General features: G+C 35.0%; 5 protein-coding genes across 6 annotated transcripts; 2 read left to right on the top strand and 3 right to left on the bottom strand.

The window, feature by feature from the left end:
* Window positions 1–358: 358 nt before the first annotated feature.
* On the bottom strand, window positions 359–4690 carry LOC130622276 (uncharacterized). 2 transcript variants are annotated; one of them, XM_057437716.1, is made up of 3 exons: window positions 4598–4690; window positions 1620–1686; window positions 359–863 (listed from the first exon to the last, which is right to left on the bottom strand). In XM_057437716.1, exons 2-3 carry the CDS (start codon window positions 1672–1674, stop codon window positions 580–582), a joined length of 339 nt encoding a protein of 112 aa, XP_057293699.1. In that variant the 5' UTR covers window positions 1675–1686; window positions 4598–4690; the 3' UTR covers window positions 359–579. The 2 variants fall into 2 exon arrangements, with proteins under 2 accessions (XP_057293699.1, XP_057293700.1); XM_057437717.1 differs by having other exon boundaries at window positions 4603–4684.
* A 1973-nt stretch (window positions 4691–6663) lies between these two features.
* LOC130622271 (uncharacterized) lies at window positions 6664–11076 on the top strand. The gene is made up of 2 exons (XM_057437712.1): window positions 6664–9155; window positions 9236–11076. The coding sequence occupies exons 1-2, from the start codon at window positions 8638–8640 to the stop codon at window positions 10602–10604; spliced, it is 1887 nt and encodes a 628-aa protein (XP_057293695.1). The 5' UTR covers window positions 6664–8637; the 3' UTR covers window positions 10605–11076.
* LOC130621198 (uncharacterized) lies at window positions 10696–12420 on the bottom strand. The gene is made up of 2 exons (XM_057436514.1): window positions 12115–12420; window positions 10696–11939 (listed from the first exon to the last, which is right to left on the bottom strand). The coding sequence occupies exons 1-2, from the start codon at window positions 12305–12307 to the stop codon at window positions 10696–10698; spliced, it is 1437 nt and encodes a 478-aa protein (XP_057292497.1). The 5' UTR covers window positions 12308–12420.
* Window positions 12421–15520: 3100 nt separating this feature from the next.
* Window positions 15521–17374, top strand: LOC130622272 (protein saal1-like). Its single transcript, XM_057437713.1, has one exon. The coding sequence runs from the start codon at window positions 15584–15586 to the stop codon at window positions 16829–16831; it is 1248 nt and encodes a 415-aa protein (XP_057293696.1). The 5' UTR covers window positions 15521–15583; the 3' UTR covers window positions 16832–17374.
* On the bottom strand, window positions 16805–20264 carry LOC130622273 (dTDP-D-glucose 4,6-dehydratase-like). Its single transcript, XM_057437714.1, has 2 exons — window positions 18918–20264; window positions 16805–18642 (listed from the first exon to the last, which is right to left on the bottom strand). Exons 1-2 carry the CDS (start codon window positions 19501–19503, stop codon window positions 18011–18013), a joined length of 1218 nt encoding a protein of 405 aa, XP_057293697.1. The 5' UTR covers window positions 19504–20264; the 3' UTR covers window positions 16805–18010.
* Window positions 20265–20308: the final 44 nt, after the last annotated feature.

Genomic DNA, 20308 nt, shown 5'->3' with positions numbered 1-20308 from the left:
TTCTCTATGTTACCTCTCCTTGTATGTGATAGATAATCTCCAAGGTGTTTTGCAACAAAGGGGGGGGATACCCCTCTGTGATATGTCTCGCATTTCTCAGAGGGTAAAAGGGTGAAATTTGGAAGATCGTATCTGTAAGAATTTGCGATCTTTCTGTATTAGATAGATCAGATGGACTTAGAAGTACAATAGAATACTTAGGTTTGTAAGGTTATTTAGTTACTTGGGCCCCGTCTTTAGGCTAATTGCAAGAAATTGAATATTTGGTCGGTTGATTTAGTGAGCCAAAAAGCAGTTTTATTTTCAGAAAATAAAAATAAATAAAACGGAAATGTAGGTGTAAAAATTACGCAAGTGATAGCACATGTCTTTTATATTTTACATCGCAATGCATATATGCGTTATCTTACATACAAAGAAAAATACCGAAAGTGAAAAATTAAATGTGTAGATTTTATGTACATGCGTATTTGTTTATTACTGGCATTTACTACTTCGCATTTCTTTTCAAAAAAATTCGATCAGAACGTTCCTTGTTATCATCAGACAGTGCTTCGTCCAACTATTTAACGCACTGGTTTAAATAATTGTTTTTATGTTGCCGTTACACAAATTTCCCTTACAACAACAAAATCTTGGAAAGTGATGCTCAACCCAGATGTAATTTGGTAAGGGGATATCACAAGTGTCTTGACTACAGTACGGTAGAGTTTCCCAGCATCCCATTGCGTATTGGTTCTCGTGCCATGTCTTGTTGTTATATTTCAGCGAAACGATAGCGTAACATGATTGTTCGGGATTGCATTCCACTGATAGTATTTCATCTTGCGTTTTGTAGAAACATCTAGTGTTCAGATATTTTCCTGAAACCGATAAAAAGATCGTTAAAATTTCGTTATCACTAGTTACTCCCTGTCACTTCCTATATCTATATTTCATAAGTACTATGAGCTATGAAGTTAAATTGCAAGAAATACATATTAAACCCATCTTTCATTTTTGCAATAAGCAAAAAAAATAAGCTGAATAGGTAGATAATAAATATATGCAAGCCTAAACCAGGAAGCTTTTATTTTGGTGTAACATTTCGAGTTTTTTGTTTAAATTCTAAAAAACCTGCTTACATACATACTTCATTTGTTGATAAACAATTCTATAGAAAGTTCAGCATTTTTTCATTACGTTTACATGGTGACCACGCCTAAAACTTTGACTAAAAGTATTGATTCCTCTTAAAATTGTTTGTGGTGAGGTCCCTTATTTTTCTTGAAGCAGTAACTTTGTTATTACATTTTTTAAGACAAAACATTGAGCATATGTGTATCTTGCAACAAGACTGGAGTTATAATTACTATAATTACATTACTGCAATTTCAAATGGACAGTCTCTTTGACATTTAAAAAAAGAAAAGAATTGGTTATTAGTAACTCTTTATTCCTCCTAAAACATGGAATAGTTTAATACTTTTTTAGATTTTTCTCCTAAGATTTGATCTCGAAGCTAAGCTTTTTATTCTGTAGCAACCCTAATTAAGTTTTTCCCGTGAGTCTTGATGCTCCTTAAAACCATGTTAAAACAAAGATGCAAATGGCCGCTACAGCCGTGAGATGCACTGTACCTTGTGAATAAGTTGCGATTACCAAGATGAAAAATGCAAGCTTTGAAGGAACCATCTTTTTTGTTTTCTATAACAAGAAAAATTTTCAAAAAAATGATGCTAAATAAAAACATGTATCAGCGGTGCTATTTACGTAAGTAAGATACGTCTGCTCGCCAATTATCAGATACTTTTGAATCAGGAAGTTTGTTCCGCTAATAGGCTGTTTATATAGAATCAGGCAGGACAGCCTGTTTGCCGAGATCTCGTCTAAATGCCATTTTCGATGGAATTTAAAATTTACTTTGTATGAGGAGTCGACTTGAACTGCTTGCCGAGATCTCGCCTATTTTACTCGAAATCTTAACAAGCTGGCTGGTTCAACAAACAGACTGGCCTCGTTTTCGATACGCATGCGTATCAATGTTTTTACAGACTTTCCTATTTTGATTTGTTGTAAAAGTAAACAAGAACTAATTGCGTATTGGCTCTCCACTTTATGGCTTAAAAAATATCGCTTTACCGTGTGCTGTTAAAAAAACTGGCTTTTTATGCTAAATAAAGATACATTTTTCAGTTCAAAAGTGCCTAAGCATTAAGTTATCTCACCGTTAAAAAAAGTTAATTAGAGGGTAATTAGAGTTCCATTAGAGTTAATTAGAGTTCCATGTAAGGTTTGGCTATGGTTTTGCCGCTGCGGGCTAAGAACCTTTCTCGTTAGTTTGGGAAGACCTTCTGACAGTCTTTTCGTTAAGGAGGCTACATAACTGAAAAAACTGTAAAATGTTAATTTAAATCTACAAAAATTCGATTTTTTCTTCCCTCCAATATTACACAGGGGCTTCAAGATGAAGCGCCAAAGAAAAATAAAACACGGTTGATAAAAGCCTGGATACTTCATTAAGCACATCATGTAACTTGAGACAAGTACTGACGTACAGAAATAAACACTGGATATTTATTTACAGCTTACTTATCAACTTGTACCGTTAAGATAACATTTATTTTAAGATATTCTTGTTAACATAAGAATAAGAACATGCAAAGCAAAATAACTCAAAAGTATGTTCATCAGCTTCAGGGAATTTTCGCGCAACTTTTTTTCCTTTACTAAAGGAAAACCATTTGTTGCAAAGGCCATAATTGCAAAGGGACGAAAATAATATATTTTTTTCTCTTTATGTTTGGGTCAGGGATAGAGGAAAGGAGGGAGTTTAGCGTGCAATTTTTAGCAAGTTTTTAAAATCGAAGGGCATAAAAAAATGGAAATCCTTAGTAGCAGCAAACGTATTGTCTTTAAATGATTGTCCATTTTTTGGAAAATTTACATAAGACTATCTGGCCTAGTTCGACTAGCCGGGGATCTCGCTTAATCTATGAGGATACCTAGGAGGATAAATTATAACGTATCTTTTTATATGTCTATAGACACTAATCTTTGTAGCTATACCTGTCTATACAAAATATAGCTACGAATGCGAGTATTCGAGATGCCATCCAGTTCGTCTTGCCGAAATCTTGGTTAAATTTGCCCGTGCAATAATTAAACGCATTCTACCGAGCAAGCCCGCTTGGGGAGGTTGTTTTAATATGCTTAAGTTTTAGTACAAATATAACCGGAATAACACCTGTTTGAGTGATACTATAGACAACTGAATTGCTTGTGAAGGTGACACTAATAATAGTGAACACGAGAGATTCCAACATCTAGTATAATGTCGGTTCCCAATAAACTAAGTAATTGCAGTCTTTTTGTGTCGATTTTCTCTGTTTTGATAAAAAATATTCTGCTTATTCCGAATTTTACGCGGAAAAAAAGGAAAGAAAATTTTAGCTTGCGTTAAGAAATTTAAAGAATTTATACAACATCGAAAAAGGATTACAGTAGTGCAAACACAGATTTTTAAATGCACCACACTGTATTAAAGAAAACCAGACAAAATAACCAGATTGTAATGTCTTATCTTAATTGTCAACAATGGTGATATTCCCACAAGCCATGTTCCATTCCAAATAAATTTATAAGCGCGACAAATAATGAAAATTCTAGGACGCATACTGATGACACCTGGAGAATTAGTTTACACAATCCTACGATTTTTTTTGTAATCCAACAATAAGCCTTGATGTGTTTTTAAAGGCTTTTGTTAGTTTTTCGCTTTTACTGAACTTTCAAGTTAGTTTTTGCGGCCAATGCATTTTTAAAAGATTAAAATAAACTCCCCAGATTTCGAAAAAAAAACGAGTTAAAGCGAGTGAAAGAAGACTCAGCCTGGTTTACGCAGTTTCGCTGACGTCAGCGTCAGTCATAGCTATATTATAAAGCGAACAAGAAACCTTTGCAATCGGACTATGAAACTTTTGGTTTATAACAAAACGAGGCTAGTTCATAAAGTGCAACAAATTTATTGGCGTGATATTGGAAATCAAAACGAAAATTACATAAAATCTTCCAAAAAGTAGAAAGCAATCTCACCAGTTTCGTTTAAGGAGAAACCCCCCCTTTGAATGAATATTATTGAAAAGCTAGACACGCCCAGAGGAGATATAAACTGATCAAAAAGGATTTGTTATCCAGTGCCCAGAAAACAAGGGAAAAAGAGGAATTAATGCTAGTGTCAACCATGTTTTTGCCTTTTTAGAAAGTTTTGAGCACTTTTAGATTTAAAAAAAAAAATTATTGCGGGTACCCACTTGCTACTTGTATGGTTGTAAAAGCGAATTCTTTTGAATCGACCAAATAGTTCAATGAGCATCGACTTGTCTTTGATGTAATTTTTCGCTAAAACTTAGGGAGGTCTCGGCTTATGTGTCTGCCTAGTAGCTTCTACTTCATCAGAATGTAGCTTAAATATCCCGCCCTAGAATATTTTAATATTTATTGATAGTCAAAGTCCTATGTCTGGTGCCGAAAAGGGTGAGAAATTGAATAAAAACAATGAAACACAATTCAATGAAATACTTTTTGTTTCAGAACTACAAGTGTTATAGACATTTACCTCACCAGAATCGATCACAATTTCTTTCTCGTTCAACCGGACACCCAGTCTTACTTTCTTCTACTATTCTTATTTCTTTTCTTTCGCTCTTATAAACCGTAAACAACATTTGACTAAAAGTCATCCTCTCAAAGCATGATTTACTTGATAGATAAACAAGGCGACATTTTCAAAATAAACGTCACAAACTTGTTAATGTAAACGATTGAATTTATTTTATTAGCTAGTTTTTCTTTCTTGTTATATATAGAATAAGGTTTATTTAGCGTCATCCAAAGAAAACGAACCTATATTCATAATTATTTTCTTTACTGCTCTTCCCTGTGTGTAAGAGCACTTAAAGAAAGGTTATTATAAGGTAAAGATCGCTTGCCATTAAGCCGTTTCAGACAGCCCAGCTCCCAGCGTTTAGTAACTGTACCAATAGAATTTCAGAAAATACTTAGTACCAGGCTTTGTCTCTCGTAGGGGAATGTTTTAAAAGAATTTCAGGGTGAGATTTCAGATTAAAAACAACAGGGAATGAGAAATAAAAATAAAAACCATTCTGGTTAGAAATTTGATGTTCTTATAAATTAAGCGTGCTATTGGAAGTTTTCTATTTAAAAATCGACGCCCAAACACAGATGTGCTACGGTCATGAATTCTTTAACAACAACGGTCTGAATGATGAATGATACGGTTGACATATATATTTCAAAACTGTCAAAAAAAAGGGAAATAAAAATCGCTAAATTGGATTCCAGCGAAATCAGGATCAATTTCCAATATCTATTATTTTGCCGGCCGAGAAACTATATTCTAGGAAATTTCAAATATGCTGAAGCGTGAAAGGTTTTTGGTACACTGCATGTTTTCCCTGAAAGCTATTTGCTATAAAACTATTTTTAACTAACAACCCCGCCCCAACCCTCGCATAACTTTTTACTAAGTAATAAAAATATGTTGCAAAATGACCAAAAAAGCCCACATAGAGGATTCCCATTACTTTGAAATCGTGTCGTAATGTTTGAAAAACGTAGAAGAGAACTTTATTTTGGTGCACCCTAAGATTCTTTGTCTGGAAACTTTACTGTTAACAATAGGTAAGAATGGAAATGATGAAGAAAAACTGATTTTTCTTCAGCATTAGAAGTAAAAATTTCAATCTCGTTTCCAGGGCTTATAGGAAAGTGAAAAAGAGACTCTGGCATGAGAATAATGACGATTTATTAATTAAAAATTTTTTTTAAAATATTGCTAAAATATATTTTAATTTTAAGTAGCAGTGTTCTTTAAGTGTAAATACTTCTTCCAGGAATAGGAATCACCATGAACAAAGCAGTGTGTATAATACGGAACTGTTTGTCAAGCAAATTAGAAGCTAAAGGAGGGGATTAGATGACCTAATACGTACCCAGTACAAATATAATATCTACGTCAATGTTAATGATGACATTTATGGTGACATATTTGACACATGTGTGTAAAATTATTCACGTACAACATAAAATTAGTGTAAATAAATGATGACGTCATTGCACGGGTCTTGGGCTATAGCTTTAAATACAAATGTCACAAACGTTGAATCCAGACGTTAAATAGTCCTTTTGTTGTTGTATTTCGTTATCTAGAATAACGTTTTAAAAGTCACCAAAAAGGACTGCAAATCTTAAAAACATATAAGGACGTTACCAGCCTGTTACAATGGTGTACGAGAGTTGGTCGTGGAAATATCATTTGACAGCAACAATAATACCACAGCAAAAGTGCTCCTACGCTTCCGTGGGACATTTTTTTCGTAGATTAGTCATTAGCCAAATTCAAAGGCCAAAAAAATGGGCGCTAATGTTTTGCTTGTGGGGAAAAAAATCCATAATGGGAGTTTGTTGGGCTTCTAAAGTGAAGCAAATGGAGTCCAACACATAACGTCCAGCTTCATTTATGTTATAACATTATCATAAACATTTAGCTGCATAATGATAGTATATTTAACACTTGAACACTGGATGTAAGATCAATAACTCAGGTCATTGTAAAACTTTGCCCTAGACTTTTTGGATGTTTTTTTTCGTCTCAATACTGAAACGCTAAAAGGCCTGAGAGCGAGGTCATTTCGTTAAAATTTTATTAAGTAACGCCGTTTTCTACCCGCGAAATTATTTCATCCTCCTTTCCGAGACCGGCAATGTAATTCCAGCCACCTCTCAAAAGTTAACCATCGCAAAAAATTTCGACCAAACTAACGAGTTTGTCGTCTTAATATTTCACAATGGCCAACTCTAGTAGAGGGGGGCTGGAGTTACAGTGCCGGTCTTAGAAAGAAGGGCAAGATAATTTCATGACTAAAAATACGAATTCGTAGAATCGATTTTGTCAAAAATCCCAAAAAAATACAATAATACCTGTCAGATAGAGAATTCACAGTCAAAAACATATATCTCCCTAAAAGGAGAATCAATATTCGCAAATATTTTCAACCCTCCTTTTCCTAAGCAAGGCGAAAAATAAATTCAGGTGCCCTCTCTAGAGAGGGTCATTACAATTACAGTGCCGATGTCTAGTAGAGAAGGGGATTTCGCATATTTTCGACCAAGACACTGCCAGTTCGGGGAAAAACTCTTGCAACGGATTCGAATTGACACGGATTGTTTTTGACCCTTCTGCCGCCTCATAGATACGGTACAGACTTGATAGAAATTACACAGTAATCCAGCATGCAAGAATATCGTAGTAGGGGCGGGATTATTTTTCCAACCCCAAAAGGCGGCCTTACGACAAAGAGGCTGGAATATTAGAGATGCAGGAATAATAAAGTTATAAAAAACCTGCATCCCATTAAATGGATTACGATGGCTGGTGCAGAACCGGTTTAAAGATTCCCAAAAACTTAGCGCGCTGGGGAAGGGTGTAAGAAGGGGGAGGAGGAGAAGTGAGGTGTTAACTTGAATTAACAAAGAATTGCTGAGGTCTGCGGAAAATTAGCATTCGAAATGACAGACGTAGCCGTGCATGCTGTGTGTTTAAAACGTGTTTTCATTTTGTCATCGGTTCGGTCATCAGGCAGGTGGCTATTGTCGAGAATGGAATGCAGTCACATTGCCAGCGTCCTAGTTGGCCAGTTACCTCTCTTTCTCCCCTTTTCCACTCCAGCATACCCTCTTCTTGTGCAGTTTAGGGACAACTGCAAATTAGACTATTCCGCCTAAATAGGCTATGATAGACAAATTAGGCGAAATTTATCTCTTAACTAAGCTATCAACATTAAATTTGCTTATTATAGCCTTCTGGTCCGTGGTCGCACCGATCTTTAAGGTTAAAAAATGAGCTAACGAACCACCCTCCGATGTAACGTATGATCCGCCAACTCTGTGAATCTGATAACTTTGTGAAACTGCTTTCAAAGCCTACAACAACTTACCACAGCTCTGTCTACTATTTTTAATGAATGAATTCGATTCAAGGGATTTGATACTACCACTTAATCAATTTTAGGGGTGTCGGAACTCACGCATGACAAAAATTTGGCGGTAAGTTCAGACGGCTACACCTTTTTGTGATTTTCAAGTCAAGCGCAACGGTGGCCATTTTTGATATATATTGTAGTCTCAGTTAATTGATTATAATTATGGTCATGTTGAAGGATCCATCACAGCATTATCGGATGATAGTACATGCCGGATCCGGCTTATAGACGAATTTCCGTGTGACGTCACATAACCAGTTCCCAAGCCTCTGCGCAAATCGACAGGCAAAATGGCAGGCAAGATAGTAAACAAATAGGGTAATTGCTTATTAAACGATCGTTTTAAATCGCTTAAAAAGTAAACAAACCTTTCGATCGAAACTTGCACTACCATTATGAACTCCGTTACTAAGATTTTAATGATATTCTCCATCGCGGGCTTTTATTCTCGACCATTACTTCGGCTTTACAAGCCTACACACCAGGAGTACGCGAGTAAGCAAGTCCTGCATTGTGTTCGACTAAATAGCTGCGTTTAAACTGCGACGTTTTTATATCCTTGCCTTGGAAATTTTTGTGGGTAATAGCCCAAAATATGTACGCGAGGTATAAACACAGACCAAGAGTTGTACAGAGTATAATGCGACAAAACGAAAGCGGCCGCCTCGTGGTCTTCACTTCCAATATGTCGACCGAATACTTCTCGAAATTAGTAAGTGAAGATAAACAGCATTATTCAAAAAAACTCACGCTTGCCAACGGAACACTCCTACGCGACCCTTTTTCACTGAAGGGAGAAGATTGGAGCGACGATGTATCATTGCTACCCGATGTTACGCATATGGATTTGTATGTCTATCTCATCCATACACCCAGTGAATTTACAAATGAATCTTTGAAAGCTTATAAATCCTTAGAAGCTTACAACTTTTATCTTTCTGGGCATGTTCAAGATGTTTATTGCCACCTCTTGAAAGACGTTGAATTTTGCTACATTAAATCCTCCGTACTACCTAGTCAGAGACAAGGACAAAAGCAAAAACTATATGATGTATGGATCATTTTACACACAAGTGGATGGGTACTTTCAGCAAATTGTACCTGCGTTGCTGGGTAAAAATTCACATTAGCTTTCCTTCTTCACTAACAATTTTTTTTCTTTTTGAAGTGACTAATAAAATTTTTACTTTTAGCCTTGGCTCGGCATGCAGTCATGTTGCTGCCCTTTTGTTCAAACTGGTTGCTTGTGCTACATTGGAGTTAAACAAAAAAGCTTCCACAAGCAAATTATGCTCATGGAAAAAATCTAGAAAAAGAGCACACCCTGCACCTCTGAAGCACATAAACTTCAAAAGACCAAAAAAAAGCGAAGTCCTGCCTACTATAGACGAACCTTTTGAAGGTGAATTGAAAGGATTCACATCAGTGGATCCCTTGAAATTCGTAACAGAAGAGGAAAAACAACAGTGGATTTCACTCAGTCAAATTGCTCCAGATGCAGTTGTACTTAAAAATATAAGTCTGGATTTAGGTGAAACAACACACCATGATGATAGCGAAACAGAAACTGCGGATGAAAATGAAAAAAACATTCTTCCTGAACCATTGACATACATATACGACTCCGCTGCCATAAATAAAAATGAAATAGAAATAAATAACATTGCTCAAAAAAATTACAATCAATACAAATCCTCGTGCTTTGATATACAGTTTGAAAACTTGAAAAAATTCACAGAAGCTCAAAGCCTTAGCGACAAATGGATGCTACATCGAGCTGGGCGAATAACAGCTTCAGTTTCAAAACTTGCCTTCACTTCAGATTTGAAAAAAACAAAAACGTTAATTGAGACCATCATGCAATATAAAGAGCCTGTTGACGTTGTTGCAACAAGATATGGGAAAAGAATGGAGAATAGAGCTCGTTCAGTATATGAACAACATGTCAAACAACACCATGTTGATCTCCAAGTTGTCACAACTGGACTTCATATTGATCCAAACTTTCCATATCTTGCAGCAAGCCCTGATGGATTAGTGAAGTGCAAATGTCATGGTCAGAGTTTAGTTGAGATCAAATGCCCATTTAAATATAAAAAAAGTTTGAAGCTATGGAGAAACGATAAAAATTGTCCCATTGATAAAGCTGGGAAATTCAAAAAAAATCATGCTTATTACTTCCAAGTACAACATCAAATGTTAGTAACTAAAATGAATTATTGTGACTTCTTTGTTTTTTCACAAGGAAAGCAAGAAAATGATACTTTTCTGATCAGGGTTACAAAAAATGAACCATTTTGTCGGAAACTTCGTGAAAAACTGGCCATTGTATTCGAAAAGGTTTTGTTACCAGAGCTTGTCACTCGGAAAAGTGATCCCAAGTTACTAAATGAAGAAAAGGTGTATTGCATATGCAGAAGACCATCCTTCCCACCTATGATTGGTTGTGACAATTTAGGCTCATGTGACATAGAATGGTTCCATTATTCTTGTGTGAAGATAACAAGAGCACCGAAAACTTGGCTATGTTCTACCTGTCAGAATAATATTAAAAAAAAATAGTGTGTCACATTATATCAAAGTAATATATGTAATATAATATAACAATATGTTAGTTGTGTGCGAAGTATCAAATTCTCTGTAATAATATATGTTATATAATGCCTTTGTTCAAGTTCACCAAAGCACATATAACGATAAACACATCGTCCAATAAATCTACTTGAGTGATAGGTATGGTTGTGTTCAAAATTTCAAACTTTCTCAAACGTCCAATAACTCTCTCAATGTGGATTCGAACATTGGCTATTTTTCGAGATCGATCTACATCCATTGCTGACATTTGTTCCTTCCCTCTGGTAAATTCAGGTATTTTTAATACCACGCCTCGTGTTGCCAACTCTTGCTCGCTAAGGAATCCTCGATCAGCCAAAACAAGATCTCCATTTTCGACTAAATCCAAAAAACCACTTTTTATTGTTATTTCCTTATCAGAGACTCTACCTCCCCATCCTTCTGATAGGAAACTAACACTTCCTGTTGGAGAACATGCAACCAAATACTTGATGGTATTAGTATTCTTGTAATTAGACCATGTCTGTGCTCTGGCATTGAGATTTAATGGACGTTGTATGAATATCTCAGTGCAGTCAATGATGCAGCGACAACTTAGGTACTTTTTGAAACACTTCGGCATATGCTTACGTATAGCTTCCTTCTCAGGCCACACAATTAAAAAAAGTAAAGATTTTGATAATACTTTAAGCAAGCTTCGATAAATTTTGGTGACCATTTTGCATGTAATTCCAAACCTGAAAGCGATATCTTTGTTATACAAGCCAAGTTTCAATTTTACCAGGACAACAACAAGGTGATCTTTTGGTGTCAATATTCTGCTGATACGTTTCATTTTATTTTTGATAATTGCAAATACCCAGTTGAAGCGTGCTTGGTCCAATCCAGTATAAAAATAAAAATAATTTTTGTGACTTTTCAAATGTCCATAATTTAGTTGGAATTTTCTTGACAAATTGTTTTTATTTTTTAACTGATGGATTTCAGCCATCCTGTTGACAAGTTCATTTTGGATGCTACAGTATTTTCGAGTCACTTCCTTGATGTTATTTTCTTTTTCTTTCACAACATTCTCTATTTCTGTCACTTTTTGTTTTAATTTTTCAATCTCCATATCTTGTGGGCTTAGCTCTTCCTCCTCTGGTTCCAAAACTTCACTGGGCTCTTCCACAACAGGAATATTTGAGCGCTGCTTAACTCTCAGACGTGCACGTTGGAATCGATCCTGTTTCTCTTTCTTTTTTTCCTCACTCATTTTTTTCCCAATTCGGTCGAAAACTGATGGCACAAAATCAGGGCTCAGTGGGTCCTTTGATTTTTTTCCTACAAAAAGAATAGAATATTCCATATATTCACAGTGACTAGATGTGCAAAACATTGACTTACTGGGAGTGAAAGAATCTCAGTGCGGTAGTAAATACGAGACAGGGAGGCCTCACCCAGAGGGGGGAAGAGGGAGTTTCAAACGTTTATGGACAAGAGAAATGAATATACATACCAGATGTGAAATGCAGATGGCATACTTTAGCATTTCCAATTAGCTGTTCTGGCCAATCCACCCTGCCAATCGCAGTCAACCATCTTTTTCTGACGTCTGGGTATTTCTTCGAAGGAATTCGAAAAAAACCACCACTTCCATCGCCTTTCTTGCGTCTGTTCGTACAATTCGGTACACAGCAACTATCAGGCATCCTTCCACAATCAGTACTTCAACGTTTACGACGAATATTTTAAATAATTTTAAGTTTTTTCTCTCTAACTATCACAACACGTCTTCCCTCTTCGATAACTTCCTTATGAAAGCACGAAGGCGCGGCTAATGTTTTGCCTGTTGATTTTTACGGCAAGCCGCGCATGCGCAGAAGTGCCGAAAAATGTAAACATTGAAATTCGTCTATTTGTCCACAAATAAATGTATTTTTTTCTTGTCATACCCCCGAACGGTCCGCGACAAATAGCGCTACGATAATAAAAGTTTGAAATAACCGATATGTTGACGATATGGATATAAGGACGTTAAATGTGTTTTTTTCACAGAGTTGGCGGATTATACGCTAGCTAGAAGTATTATTTTCGTAAATGTTAGGTCAATTTTGAAGATATTGCTTTTAGTTTGCTTTGCCGCTAATCTGCATGCGCACAACATTTTTTACCAGCTTGTTTTAAAAAACCACCGAAATAGGACTATTTTGATTTAAAAAAGGATGGCTCATGGTTAGGCTATGATGTCCTAAATTACGCTATCATAGACAAAATAAGCTATTTGGACAATCTCACCCCGCACCTTGTTCTAGTCGATTGGACACGAGTTTGGTTGGTGGGTACGTTTACATGTATAACTTTTATATCTTGTATTTATATCTTATACGTTGTGCGTATGCGGATCAGTGGCATAACAAACAATAGCAATATCTTTAAAACGCACCATAACATTTACGAAAATAGTACTTCTACATCCGAGGGAGGTTTGTTAGCACATTTTTAACCTTATGGATCAATGCAACCACGAACCAGAAGAATGTAAGAAGCAAATTTAGTGCAAATAGCCTAGTTAGAAACATTTTGCCTAATTTGTCTATCGTAGCCTATTTAGGCGGAATAATTTGCTTTTCTCCTTAATGCCCTCCAATACCACACAAAATTTAAAGTTCAAGCATCCAGAAGTGGCAGTCAGTGACTAAAGTTAGCTAGGACCTTGATGTGTTGTTGTTGCTGTAAGTTAGTAGTTCTAGCTCTCGTACTCTGTGTTGGAAACAGGGGTTCGATTCCTCTTGACAGCGATTCAACATGGGCGAGTGAATGTTACCATAGCTCCGGGTTAACCCAAGCCATGTGAAGGAAATTGGGGAGATGGCGCACTGTATGGTGTGTTGGATGTTGCCGGGAGTTGTCTAGTAGAGCGCGGGCCCTAAATGGGTCTGCGTAGCTCAAAATGAGTACTAAATAGGACTCTCCATCTAAGCCATGCCCCCTCCTAGAAATAATAGACAGGGTATATCCCTCGATATTTGTGAGTAAGTAAGTAAGTAAGTAAACATTTATTTACCTAAGAAATGACAATTTACATTACTAAAAGAATAAATTAGCAATTAGGATGGAGACTTTCCCGATAGCAAAGGCTAAACAAAGGAGAAAGCCACCAAGAAAAATGTGAAATATTTTCATATGTCAGTAAATACTGTAAGTTTACAAAGATTAAAATGAAAAAGCATTATTGTTTATAATTAGTATAAATGAAAATTCAGTATATACCATATAGTCAAATAGAAAAAAGTAATGTGACAAAATAATGAAGAGGAAAGCTAGTTTATGTATTGACTCATGTAGAAACTTGTAGCTAGGGATTTGATTGTGCTTAATTTACAGTTTGTGAGGTTAGTATCAGGATAATTTCTTTGCAGATTGTTCCACTGTAATGTGGAGATTCTAGAGAATGAAAAAGATCCAAACGTCGATGTGTTAACTGTTGGTTCAATAAGCAAACCAATTGTGTTACATCTAGTTTCATGAGAGTGTGAGATTCGATCAAATTTGAGTGAGGTAAGTGTGTCAGATGGGAGGTTAGAGTTTAGGAATTTGTGGATAAATTGAATGTTAAGGACTTTAACTAGGTCGAAGAATTTAAGAATTTTTAAGAATTTTTTTGTGAGGCTAGCCATGTAAAATATGCACATCTATCTATCTCTCCTGATAGGTACAGTTATGTTTGTGCGCCAATCTAATCATTTATCATATGTATCATACGTATAGACCCTGGGTAAACAAAGAAAACAACAATTTAGCCAAAATTGACCATTCTCGGTCACTTTGCCTTAAACCGCCCACCAATTATTTTACTTGCAATAGGGGTAATTGAACTTTCTTATGTCAACTAGTAACATCTCGAGATGTTTTATATATTCATTTCCAGTAGCTTTTAGCTCAGTTTATGACCCATCCGGGTCCATTTTTATCACGCAGCTAAACATGTTGTTGTTAGATATGAAAATGAACAATAACAACAGGTTGTTTATTAGACCACTTGCAGTTGATTCTTTGTTTTTGGTAAATCACTGACTGCATTTGTATCATCAGCAAAAATAACGGCGCATTTTGATTTATTATTACAAGAAATTTAAACTTACATATATATACTCACTAAGAAAGCGTTGTTGCTTTCTTCGTTGTTTTCCATTTTTCTATGGTGTCTAAGCACAAACAAACTCTTTGCAAAAAATCATTTTTTCCCTTCAAATACTTCATTAAAAACAGTCTGTTACTGCTTGTGGATAAATGAAATCATTGCAGAAATCACTAAAATATATTTAATGCTACTTTTCCAGAGATGAACTTTAATATCTTTTTTTTGCGTATTACTTTATAGTTTTTATTTTAAAAATATGTAATACTTTTCTCTGGTAATGAAAATGTTTTAAGTTAGGAGTAGTTAAAACATTTTTTTGTGTTTTTTTAATTCAATAATTAATCAACTAAATTTTACTAACTTGATATAGAAACTGCCATAATATCTATATTATAGTACCCGTATACGTCTGTCCGTCACGCAAAATGGTAGCTTAGCTGCGCAAGTAACAAGCAAGCAAGTAACGAGACGCACGCAATGTGTTATAAAAAGGACGGGCTAACCCATGGATTTTTCCACAGGCTAACGGCTAGTTCAAATAAGTGCTAAAATTGTGACACCAGTTATTTGTTGGCACTAAAAATACTGAATTACGAGAGTTCCTTTGGGCATTAATGTACCATACTCATATCATGAAGGGTTAAGCAGTTCAGAACCAAAAGGCCCGAGGACAAGGCTAGCATGCTCTAAATAGGAAAAAAATATATGAAAAATATATGTATGTGTCTTTTTGTGTTAACTAACTTTTATAATTTTTCTTTAGTTTTGTTTACTTTTTGGGTGACTTATTTATAGATGATTTCCTTATAGGTGCTGGTACTATACAATAAAAAAGATTAAAAAGATGAGAAATCCTTCACCACCTCCTTTGACCAAGGAGGAAAAAGAAGTGATAGAGGCAGATTACATTGGTGAAACTTTGTTTAGCAAAAGGTTTGTCCTTTCAATGCTTGTCAAACTTTACAAATTAGAGGCTGACATATACAAGGTGGAAGAGAATGACAGTGAAAAAGATGACAGTAACGATGCATCATGTGAAGTTTTGTCTGATCCTTTTGAGCATGATATTTGTGAATTGTGGGATATGACCGCTAATGCTGACGTTGCACGATTTCTATATGATAACGATGGAATGGATATTATATTTCGTGTTCTGGAAAAGACTTCGTCACCGCGTTTGATGGAAATCACATTCGGTATACTAGGTAATATGACATGCATTGACAAAATCTGTGTTAGTTTTAGCTCAAACGAGGTGCTAAGAAAGGCATTTCTGAATTACTTTAGCATCAAAGATGCATTAAGTTTGGTGGAACTTACTCGCTGCTTGATTACGTGCCTGTCCAACCAAGACTGTACATCTCTGTGGTTAGAAGACATCACAGAGCACTTTGAAGCGTTGAAATACATTTTAAGGAATTCCTTAGAGGGAGTATTAGTAGATCATGCTGTAACGATAATTGACATTGTATTTGATGCTAATGAGGATATCATAGAAACGTATTGCGATAGAGACTTTTTAAACGTTTTAAAGGAATCATACGGCGTCTTGTTCAGCGAGCGCAAAGGCGACACAATATCCAACTTAGTTCATGTTTTCCAACTCGTATCAACTTCAAATAAAGGCGTTATTGAATTAACAGAGGATATATCTATAGCAGAATTTCTTTGTCAGAGCATGTATGACCATCGAAAAGGTTGGTATGTGATTGATAATCAGACTCAGTATTATTCTTCCATATATTCCGTGCTCAATTCTGTCCTTTCGGTTCTTCCAGAGAAGACGTTGGATCTTATTGAGGATAATACACTTGTAGTGGAGGTTTTGATAAAAGAACTTTTGCGCAAAACTAGCCTGGATTTTTTAAAGGAAGACGTGTATATACCAGTCTATTTGGATTTCTTTAAAGATCTTACGTACAATTTTACTAGTAAAAAATTTAAAGAGATTTTGAAACAGTTTGTTGACAGTAAAAAGGATATAAGTGAAATTTGCAATAATGTTCGTTCGAGTTCTGAAGCACCAAAGGAGTGGACAGATATTGTTGATAGCATAGAGACTATATTGAAAACATGCGATGTAATTTCGTAAGAATATTTTATATAGACTATAGTATATACCGATTACTTTTTGACGCGGCCAAAATTTAGTAAGGCTAAGTTTCGCTAGCATCTAGCAAATATAAACTTTCACGAATTAGTCAATAAAATATTTTGCAAACATAAAGAATTGATAAAGTTGGAAAATTTTGTGAGCATAATTATCGCGTCTAAAAATTTTTACGCATTAAACATCAAAATGTATTTTTTATTATAAAGCATGAACTTAAAACAGAGGTTGATTGGAATAATAAAAGGAGAAATATTTTTGATATTTTTTTGCGGGAACATTACCTTTTGCGAATTAAAGGGGGCGAACTTTTACGTTCGTAAACTTTCGCCAATCAATACTCTTGGCGAAAGTTTACACTTAAAATTCAGAAAAAGAATTTATAAGAGAATTAACGATGTAAAGCAATATTTTATCGGTATAACGAAAAATGTTTTTGAATCATAAGCACAAGAACTTGTAAAATCGATTGTTTTTGTTTTGTTTTCGTTGCTAACTACTTTCAATTAAAATATTTACAACAAACTTTTTATTGTTGTTTTCTGTCGCGCGAACCCAAACAGAGTTGTCACACCTCCATTCTCGTCAATTTTGAAAAATCTTTTCATAACTCAACTGATCTCCTCCAAAAAGTAGATTTTTGAAGAACTTGCTCAAATCTCCCCAATTTTCCTTTTACAAAACTGTATGGTTTGTCACGTGTATTTATTTTTAAGATGCATAGAAATTCAATATGGGTACAGAAATATTTTTTTTTTTACTTTTGGCGTTACTTTTAAAACCTCCTTAAATAATCTCAATTTTCTAAAAAAAATATGAAAAATCTCCTCAAATCTCTTTAATATTTTTATGAAGATAGCGTCATCTCGTTGAAAATTTTCAACAAAAGTCCCGATATAAAAGAAGAGACAACAGGCTTTGGGAATGAGGTTGTGTCAAACATTTTGAACATTTTTCTTGCCTTAACATTCTTTGGGTGACGCGGACTATAGTGCTTGCTATTTTTCGACCAATTTAACCTGATAAGTTATCGTGTATTTTTATCTTTAAAAATTCCTAAAAAGTTTTATTGCTATGGTACGTAATAAAAATGAAGTGGAAAGGAGGCATTGGTCTGTGTTTTTGACGAACGTGATAATACGATAAAAGTATAATGTTGTGTTATAGTTCTTCCTTCGGAACTTGACCAATTCTTTTTTCATCCAAATCAACATCAAATCCGAGATCGATATTTTTAAAAACTAAAGGACCGTAGGCATCTATTAGACTGTTTGAAAATAACTGATCGTCTGTGAAATCATCTGGTAGCGCTTCTTCTATAAACTCAGCCAACATCACTTCTCGTTCTTTTGCGTACGCAGGTTCGACCATTGCGTTTTCAAAAAATGCACACGTCTGCTGTGCGGCGTCAATAAACTTTGTTGGTTTCCAATCAAATATTAATTCAGCTTTCGTAATATCTATTGGTCCCTTTTCTACTGATGGGTACCTAAACCATGCTGTATTTTCGTCATAATCAAACTCCATATTTGTTATGTTTAAACAGGCACCTATTTCTGTAAACAAACTACGTAATGTTACGTCTTCCTTAAACGCTAAATTAATTATTTGATCGTGAAATAAACCAGGGTTTGTTATAATTGTTTCTATGGCAACTGAAACATCTTTTGCATATACCATGCTGAAATTTCTCTCCATAATAGGTTTTGGTAGCGGTATTTTTATTTTTAAAGCTTTGTGTATTTTCAGGAACAGTTGATAAGTCCACCATCTCAACGTGTTATCACGTTCACCTAAAATACAGAACAAATATTATGTAGTAATTATCCATGTCAAGTTTTATCTTGCAAACAAGTCTCCCTCTTTTTTCGAGATTACTAAAGAGGTCTGGAAGTTAAGAAACATCAAGGCTAAACTTAAAAAGTACGTCTCTTATATATTAAAAACGTGTATTTTTCTTGTTGTTAACATTGAGAAAAAAGGAAGTTATTCAACTTTTGTGTTGATAGCATGGTTATAGCTGAAAAAAAAACTTTTACCAGACTTCTAAAATTTTAAAAAATTGAACCTATAGCGTCTGCAAGTCGCAGTATAACATATGGAAAACCAAATCTTTTCCTTTGTTCTTTTAGCCGCTCTTCACAAGCAATTTTACTTGCGCCATATTTGTTTTCTTCGTTAATTTTATCTTCTATTTTCTTCGCTTCAAATTTATTTTCTGCATCTTCTTCAACTGTCCTACCTTCGTGCTTTTTTTCGCGCACCTCGTAAACAGTATCGGTGCTAATCAAAATATACAATCCAATTCTGTTCTGTAAAATATCAATTACTTGTTCAATTTCTTTATCTCCATAAGAACTAAAATCAATGACGTAATCGTATTTTAGATTCCCCAGCAACTCTTTGCATGTTTCACGTAAATACGTTTTCCTGTCACATGCGATAATGCGTTGTACAAATGGCTCTAGACTTGACCGTGAGTTAAAATAATCGTTTCCACGGTTTACCAAGGTGATATTGTGTTCTTTCTTTAAAAGATTAATTACCAGGTGGCTACCTAAAAATCCATTTCCTCCAAAAATTAAAATGTCGGAAGCTGTCGTGCATGCTATAGCAACACAGATAACCAGCAAAGTGATTTCAAAATGTTCCATAGTTTTAATTTTTTATATATAATGAAAAGTTTACGTATCTTGTTTTTTTCACTGCATGTGATTTAACCACTATTCATTTGTTTAAGTTCAAATCACATATATTTATTCAGCTTCATGACTTTTCTTTGAGCAGCTATAATTATTTTATAGTTAAACGAGGCAACAAGATATTTGTCTCGCCTAGTGGTAGAACACAATTATCTGAAACATAAAGCTGCAACACGAAAAAACTGTACAAAGCTTGCCCTGTCTAGTAGTGCTTTTTAAAAAAATAAATGCTAAGGTCACCTAATTGGCCCAAAGAGCATCTTGTTTAAATTGGACGTAAGAATCACAATGTAAATTTCTCTAATTAATGATGGTAGCTAAATTAATGTTACTTCAATTCGTCATTATCGCCGTCCATCATCTCAAAACAAGGGTGAATTTAAAAATATATGAGTTTCATGGTATTGGTTTAATCTTCCCAATAAGAAAATAACTGAGCCGTTATTACGGAGTGGCTAACAACCTTTTTGTCGCTACCAACTTTATCAACCAAGCAAAATGTCCTGGGAACAAGGTTGTTTGTTAGCATTAATAAGTTTCCACTGGCTGAAGTACCCACTGACAAGGCATCCATTCATCATAGTTCACACTAAGTATTTTGTGATCAGCTTTTTAGTCAAATAGACTGCTGTATAGTAAGAATAACCAAACTCGCCTCAGACCGTAATTTACGTCCTTCAGCCTTAGTTAAAAATGGTAATGTCGCACTTGAAAACACTTGCACTTTTAGTAAATTAATATGCATTACATGTGAAGC

This window comes from Hydractinia symbiolongicarpus, chromosome 12, assembly GCF_029227915.1.
Source record: "Hydractinia symbiolongicarpus strain clone_291-10 chromosome 12, HSymV2.1, whole genome shotgun sequence".
Lineage (NCBI taxonomy): Eukaryota > Metazoa > Cnidaria > Hydrozoa > Anthoathecata > Hydractiniidae > Hydractinia > Hydractinia symbiolongicarpus.
The sequence above is the reverse complement of the archived record's forward strand: the minus strand, read 5'-3'. Positions and strand labels throughout refer to the sequence as shown.